Source organism: Anthonomus grandis, chromosome 6, assembly GCF_022605725.1.
Source record: "Anthonomus grandis grandis chromosome 6, icAntGran1.3, whole genome shotgun sequence".
Lineage (NCBI taxonomy): Eukaryota > Metazoa > Arthropoda > Insecta > Coleoptera > Curculionidae > Anthonomus > Anthonomus grandis.
This window is the reverse complement of record NC_065551.1, coordinates 27,059,711-27,067,653: the sequence shown is the minus strand read 5'-3', so window position 1 is coordinate 27,067,653 and position 7,943 is coordinate 27,059,711. Positions and strand designations below refer to the sequence as shown.

At 31.0% G+C, this 7,943-nt stretch overlaps 2 protein-coding genes across 2 annotated transcripts in view; one reads left to right on the top strand and one right to left on the bottom strand.

Annotated features, from left to right (window-relative positions):
* Window positions 1-1,154: 1,154 nt before the first annotated feature.
* Window positions 1,155-5,464, bottom strand: LOC126737579 (cytochrome b5-related protein-like). The gene is made up of 7 exons (XM_050442556.1): window positions 5,328-5,464; window positions 2,816-3,039; window positions 2,369-2,760; window positions 2,122-2,310; window positions 1,835-2,056; window positions 1,599-1,767; window positions 1,155-1,538 (listed from the first exon to the last, which is right to left on the bottom strand). Exons 2-7 carry the CDS (start codon window positions 3,026-3,028, stop codon window positions 1,398-1,400), a joined length of 1,326 nt encoding a protein of 441 aa, XP_050298513.1. The 5' UTR covers window positions 3,029-3,039; window positions 5,328-5,464; the 3' UTR covers window positions 1,155-1,397.
* Window positions 5,465-5,544: 80 nt separating this feature from the next.
* Window positions 5,545-7,943, top strand: part of LOC126737577 (uncharacterized) — a 46,000-nt gene continuing 43,601 nt past the window's right edge. The window contains exons 1-2 of the mRNA XM_050442553.1: window positions 5,545-5,828; window positions 5,930-6,194. The gene's annotated coding sequence lies outside the window, so the exon portion shown is untranslated. The remainder of the gene's footprint in view (window positions 5,829-5,929; window positions 6,195-7,943) is intronic.

Here is a 7,943-nt window from a genome sequence, read left to right as displayed (position 1 = left end):
GGTGTATATTACAGAAAATCTGTACGAAATTTTGCTAATCTTGCAAAACCTCTGCATAAGCTCACGGAGGACAAAATGCTATTTAGTTAATCAATATGTGACTGTAAAGAAGCGTTTCAAGAGCGAAATAGAGCACTGCGCACAATCTCCAATTAACGTATCTTGGTTACTACAAGCAATTAATCAGTAAAATCTGAGAATGACATCCTGGTGAAATCTCAAGTAAATTTTTTTTCCAGTTCCTACTTCCTGATTTCCTACAATCTTATTGTTAGCTGAAATTGGTAAACATTCTCTATTTGCACAAGATTGTAGTTCTGATAGATAACTTCTTTTGTTTTATACCTCCTGTGTGGAGGATTATATCTTCTGGTAGTTTTTATTGCTTTTAGAATTTCCAGGGGTTTTATTTTTTCGTCTTGCAGGTTACCGCATATTTAACTATAATATTCTCACTAATATATATAATTATTAATAGGAGTTCGTAGGAACTATGACATACATTCTTTTTAATATACATATTGATGCAACTATTTTACTTTTTTTTAAATTAGAAAGCTCTTACGACAATAATATCAATAGTCAGAGTACAGACGTAAATATTTGAAGACTATAATGATTGGCCATGCGTTATTATTAGTTATGAACTTATTTATTTATTTTTTTATCTTTAAACTAGATTTATATGATTTAATCCATTAAATCCAGATCATAATTTATATGTTGTTTCACATGTGACCATTGATTCTGAACTTGTGCCATGACACTACGATGTGCTTACCACTCCTTATTAGTATTTTGATAAACGAGTGTTTGAAATACCTCTCATCAGTTCCAATTTACCCAAAATAATAATTTTGATGGTTATGGCCAACTGTATCAAATGCATTCCTAAAGTCACGACACCAATACACCTTTTTCAACTTGTCTATTTGAATGTATAGTTCTGTTATACATCAAAAGCTTCTGATATGTAACTTTGGCCTAAGATATGAAGGAAGCATTAACTATATCTTAAATAAATTATGTTCTTGTCCTTGTATAGGATAGGAAGTGTTCTTTCTGAAGCCGTTTTAGGTTTAAGTAAAGTATATAATTTATATTTTTTATGATAATATAATATATCACATTTCAATTTTGTTCTAAACAATTAGTTTAATAATTCATATATTATATATTTATATTTTCATCAAATCACAATCACAAATTTTAATTATTTTTCATGCAGCCTTTTAAAAATAATAACAATTAAATACATAAAATTTATATAATTTGAATATTAATCAGTTCTTTTAAAAGTCCTAAATAAAATTAATAATAATTCAAAATAATTTGGTCTTAAAGGGAACATCTTAGTAAATCAGTAAGTAGTAATCTTATTCTGCATATTAATTTTTTTATTTTACTTTGTTAATGTCCCACTTATTTAAATCCGGTGGAGCAGCACTGGGTGTTACTTTAATCAGTTGTTGAAAACCGCCTGCGAGTGTATCAAGTTGAGATACCATTCTGAGATTGGTTCCGAATTCAGCCAAAACCTGTGACATAGTAGTAAAAGTAGAACAGCCAAATAAATTTAAATAGTTTTAGCCTATTACCCTTTTAAAAGTTGGATATAATAATTCCAGGGTTGCATGATCTATAGTAGGGAACATATGGTGCAAAGCATGGTCTCCAAAATTGGTGAGCACTAAGAAATGAGAACCAGAAATTTCCTTCCTCTCCATGATGGCGTCTAGTTGACCGATACCCCAATCGTATTCCTCTCTGGACCCAAATGTTTCATAATTATTTCATTTAATAGCTTTCGTATTATAGTTCTTATACTGTTTACCTTGGCTGATCTCCATCATGGAAAATCTCAGGGTGGTGATGAGCCGCATGCAATCCAACAAAAAACAGATGTGTGCTTCCAATTACAACGATATAAGTCCACATCAAAAGCGTCCAAAGAAGGGGTTGTCCGCCAAAGATATACATGAATAGTGGGAAAGTAAATGCTATAAAATCAGTTTTTTTAATGTGATTCCTTCTTCCTCGAATGTACTCTACAATCCTACAAAATATATAAGGAGATTCAAGTAGGTGGATAAGGTAACTTTTCAAAAAATTCTTAATTACCTTCCAACGAAAGCCCTGTGGAATCCAGTACTCCAGAAAACTGGTGCCCAAAACCATTGTCCGTATCTCCTAAAATTACTTTTTTCCACAGGAAGATAATTTAAAAAAGGTTCGGCGGATAAAATTTCGTAATCATCAATAGTATTTGTGTGGAGATGATGACTTAGTACGTGACTTATCCTCCATTCTCTAAAAAATGTGAATTATAGGAGCGATACTGTCAAATGCATATTTATGTCATACCTACCTTACAGTCTGTAAAGAGAAATTAAAATAGTACATCCTGAAGTTATCTTTTTTGTGGAAATAATTATGAGCCGCAATAGTTAAAAATCCCAAAAAGTTTCCAGCCAAAGTCCCATAGAAGAAATTCCAGTATTTACAAGCGATGGTGCCCATAAAAAATAAAATTACTAAAAACGAATCAATAAAAAAATCAGTCGTCCTCTCTGATTGCCTTGGCAAAGTCGGTAAAACTTTGACAATTTCTCGCTTTAATGTCTTATAAAATCCATCTTCTTTAAAAGTAAAAGGAGAATTGCGCTTCTTCTTCGCTTTCCTCACGAAGTATTTTTTTAAAATTTCTTTTGGCTGTTCTGTGAGATGATGTACTTCGAAAGCTTCGGTTATATCAAGACCCTAAACGAGCATTTTTAATTATATAAAAAACATATTAGGAAAGGTCAGCACCTACTTTGCTCAACTCTAACCACTCAGCACCACCAGGATGTTTGTGAATGAATGCAGTTAAATCATAAAGTCCATCGTCAAGCCTCCACAAACCTTCGGCATTATCTGTTGCTACTTTATCTTCAAGCCACATGTCAACTGAAGGGTTTTTTTGCCGTCTTGGTGGTGCGGCAATTCCCAAACTCGACGGGGGAAGCTCTGAGATATATGGCGGCATTTTGGGTCAGCCTGGAAAAAAAATATTTGGTACAACATATGCGATGCGAGAACGAGTAGTGCCAGAAGACATAGGATTTGAAAATTTCCACAAAATGCATAATATGCCAGAGAAAATGTTTTTTTTTTTAACTTTCTCTATGGTATTTACTTATAATATACGATACTAGAAAGATACTCATTTTGACGTAAAACTGATAACCAATTATTAATTAGTTGAATTATAATTACTGATAATTAATTTCATTTAGCTTAACATGCGTCTTAAAGTGTTTTATTATTTTTATAGTGATATAACATACATTTATTATATAAATGAACAATCTACTTATTTATTATTAGTACTTATATTGCGTTTTCAAAAATAGTTTTTATCAATTGTTTATAAATTGAAATAAGTGTCAGATGGGTATAATCATGGATCATAAGTTATCTGCGGTCGCATAATAATGTTCGTAATTGCTCAAATCGCTTTGATTATTCTGTTTTTGCTTTTAAACAATTTAAGCTTGCTAGTAACACAATATATTCGCAATATTAACGTATAACGCAACTAGCCTTCTACGAAAGTTCTGAAACAGCTGTGAACATTTCAGACACAGTTAATGATTGATTTGTCAGCGATTTATTGAGTATTCCTTGGTGAATTTAATAGGAACAATATCAATTTTCACTTAAACATAAGTTTGACCTAAATCTTTAAGTTTATCTTTTTTATTTTCGGCTGAATTAGGGAAAAAAGTTGACTACAATCGTTATTTTACAAGCACATTTTTACTTTACTTACCCATCTCAGAAACTTTTTTAATTTTGTTATAAAAGAACTTAAAATATTTTAAGTATAAGTCTAAATATTTTGTTTGCTAATTAATAAAAATAATTCAATATGCATTGTAAAACTACATTTAATGGTTCTGGCCTCTCGGATCTTTGATTGGTTGATAATACTATCTCTATATATACGCTCTTTCTTTAACTCACACTATTATTTTAACAATAATAAACGTCAAGAATAGTGGGAATCTGTTATAGAAAACCCTACGCTGGGATCCAGTGATATCAACACGACATCAAGGCAGAGAAGATTGCATGAACATTTCTAAAGAAGAATTCTAAATAAATGGACATTTCCACAAAGCTTTGAATATTAAACTCTTTATCGAACTTTTGGTTTTCGAAAGATTTGACTGGAATTGAGTGGAAATGAATAGTTGAGGACTTCATTAAAAGTGGAATGGTCTAAAAATTTTTTAACTTTGATGAGGTGACACTTCAAATTATCTTCCTGGATACACGAATATTAATAATTTTGAACGAATTTTTATAAGATCTGTATCATACATCGGTAAAATTAAACATTTTGAACCAATCAAGCTTCAAATTAGTTCGACGATTTTAATTGCACTCTGTATGTGTAGCTATTATATAGAATGAACCTGATGTAAATGTATTATCGGGGGGTACTATTCTATAACACGAATAAAATAACTCTTTCTTTTGATATAACATATACAGCTAAATACTGGAATAGCAGGTGAATAATAATAATATTCATAGTAATTTACTGATAAAATTGGTAGAAAGGAAATTATAAAAATGCAATCAAAGGTTTACAGAGGAAAACGATTATCGCATTTTTCTCTATTTAATGTCTAGCCTAAAAGCTAAGGATAAGCTTGTTGTAAACAACAAAGGATTATAGATAACATAACTTTGATTTTGGTGAGAAAGAAGTTTTATACCCAAAGAAAATCTTAAATTCTCCGTTAAGAAATATGTCAGATCCAATTATAATTTAAAGTACAACATAAAATAAAAGAACATGAGTATTCTGGTAATGTTGTCATAAAATTTTAGAATTTTTCAGACAGGCATGCAAATTGTATCGAAATAAACATTTCTGGAATGTCGTATGGGATATCTCAGGTCGACTCGGGAATGTCTTCTCCTATATTAAATCCGAAATATATATTTTTATAACTGTCTAAACACAATACTAAAACTGCTGAGAAGATTCTAATTTATTTTTCAATAATACTCCCACACAGTAATGTGGTTAAAATCACTAATGTAATTAAAACACCTCCTAGATTAGAATCATTAACAGAGGAAAGAGTGGAATTAAATGTCCGACAACAATTCTAACCACCTATCTAACAAATCCCTTATATTTTTCTCTTATATAATTAAAAAAAAGTTCTTAATGAGAGAATACAAGAAAATCATTTCAAAAAGTTCAAATGAAATTCAAAATTTTATTTTATTTTAGTTTTATTCTATTTTAATTGATAATTACTTACCGCTCAATAACTTCTTTAAAAACCCTAACCGATTTCTGGGACTGTTAAACAACAATTGTGCGAGGTTTTGGTTTGCTGCTTGTCGACAAAATACGTTTCAATATCAGCCTTTTTTTGCAGATAATATAATAAATATTATTAACATTATTTTTAGAAGCTTTAATAACCTCATGGACTTTATCTTAATAGCTGTTCGTTGTTAGAAATGGAAAATTATTGCCAACAACAGTGAATCATGTATATAACATGAGAGTATTTTGGAAAATTTCTTGTTAAGTAAACCCGATATAGGATTAAAGATTAGGTTTGTTGATTGGAGTCGATAGCCATATCTTTTGCTAGCGCAACCTAAAATGATTTGGTATAGCTGCCTCAACGTCTATTTACAGCTGTTTTTACCATTCTGTATAGCCATAGATGAATTTTTGGACTTTTTTTTCACCTTTGAGGTCTTCAGTTCAGTTTCTACTACATAATAATCTCTTCCAAGAACTTACTAAGGTAAAAATGTTACTCCTTATTTTAAGTGCATTTACTAAAAAGCCTTTTTCCTTGCAACATGCATTAAGTCCATTACATCTTGTATTTTTTCTTTTTTTTAGGTATAATATATTTTACTTAAAAACTAAGATAAACTTTTTTGAAAGGAATAAAAGGATGTTTGCCTAATATTGAAAAATTTCCTCAATAAACCAATACTCGCAGAAGAACGTAGAACTATTAATTTAGTTCTAGCTGCAGATAAGATTATAGACTCCATGGTATGCAATCAACTAAGGGAATATTTTGAAGAAAAACGCTTACTATTTAAGCGTTACTTACCAGGTTACAACTAATATGAGAATATTAGTTTCTCCAAAAAAATAAGTAAGTATTGTAAATACTGAACCTTCCTTATTATATTTTTTTGGGAGTTTGTCGATCATTAACAAAATGGATTCTTCAGTAAAATATTAAGTAAATATTGGCTCACATTGATCAGAAATATTGATTTATAATACAATCATACAGTTTCTACATTTTACATATTGCAGTTCTTTACTTACCCCTTTTAATAAAGAAGTTTTTATTAGAATTTAGCTAGAAATGTTGCAAAACCAACTAATAAACCTGGTGTTAATTATGCAGGCATTATATGTATCCATTGCATTAGTTAAATATTAACGACAGTTTTAAATAATGAAATATCATAGTCCTATGGATGGAACCTTTGGTGTGACGCTCAAATTACGAAACAGTTTTACCACTAACCAAAACTCTATTTTTACTCTCGACACGTATTTCACTAACGATGTTAGCATCTTCGGGAGAAGATAAAAACTCAAGAGTTCTTGAGTTTTTTGTCGGTTCGGACTACAAAAAACTGTAGTTTATGGTAGACTTTGTTTATTTAATAGTTTGCTTGAAAATGTAAAAACAGGCCTCAAATTGATCTAGTTTTAGTTAAAAGATCTACATTTAGTTATAAGAACAAAATGCTAAATAAAAAAATATTTCCTTCAACGTGCATTTGCCTCCGATTACTATATATGACCAGGTCTGCAAAGCTAAGAATAAATTGTTTTAATTTTTACTAGAAAACCGTCAATCAGCTCTGCTCAAAGTGTGTCATTTTAAATTGATTAGATGAATTACAAATAAGAATGAAAAATCAAAAGCTGTTTGGGTTTCGGAGACGACACGACCAAATGCATGAACCAGTTCCAAAAGAAAATAGAATGCACTGCACATATTTGACAAGTGGTCATGAAGGCTTGTCAGTAAATCCGTTTCAAACCACAATTATTCCTTTTATTAAAATAGTCCTGGAAGGACTTTAAGGACCAAAATTAAAAGAAACAGCAATGATATTCTGGAAACAAGTTGGAGAAGTCATTTTCGACTAAAAAATAACCTGGGAGCGATATTTCAACAAGGCCCAAACATGGGCAAAATGATACTAAGACTGATGTTGTCATATGGTTCAATTACGTGGGGAATCAGCAATTATAGGAAGTGCAAATTAATGCTACTAGATTTTTGTATCACCGGAGCCATGAGAACCTTTATCCATGCATTAACGAGGGAGAGCTGCTATATCTACTACCAAGATAATTCTTCGATTATATTTCAACAGGACCGTTTCTGTCAACATTAAAGACAAGCAGAAATGGTAGGATGGCCCTTCAATAAAAGAAGACTTACTATGGTACACAGGACCCTATGACCAACCAAGGTTTAGGGGAGGGCCAAAAATAAAAATTGCCATGAGTTTCGGATAATGATGCCACAGTATTCTAGACAGACTTTGCCACTATTCAACACTGTGGCATACATTTCCAAGAGAGAAATATTCTAATAAAAAACAGTTTTTGTGTTCTGGAGAGTATAGCCATGTTATATAAACTAACCGTAGCATGGCTTTATAGATATGCAGGCCACCATGGAAATAAAGACTGGAAAAGCGGACGTTTTAGGCTTAGGTTTGAAAGTTTAGGAAACCACAAGCCAGAACAAACAGACACATGCAGGTTCCAGTATCCCAATAAGAGTATAGTAAAATCACAATTCATGCATAAGGTGAATGGGAAAATAAAAGCTGTTATTTATTAAATATGTATGATTTATTTTACAATA

Bases quoted from the DNA above. Each gene is read 5' to 3' on its own strand.
- LOC126737579 (XM_050442556.1), bottom strand. From the start codon at position 3,028: ATGCCGCCATATATCTCAGAGCTTCCCCCGTCGAGTTTGGGAATTGCC. The intron at 2,311-2,368 runs GTAGGTATGACA...CACATTTTTTAG, and splicing joins TTCTCTTTACAGACTGTAAG to AGAATGGAGGATAAGTCACG. The intron at 1,539-1,598 runs GTAATAGGCTAA...ACTATGTCACAG, and splicing joins TATATCCAACTTTTAAAAGG to GTTTTGGCTGAATTCGGAAC.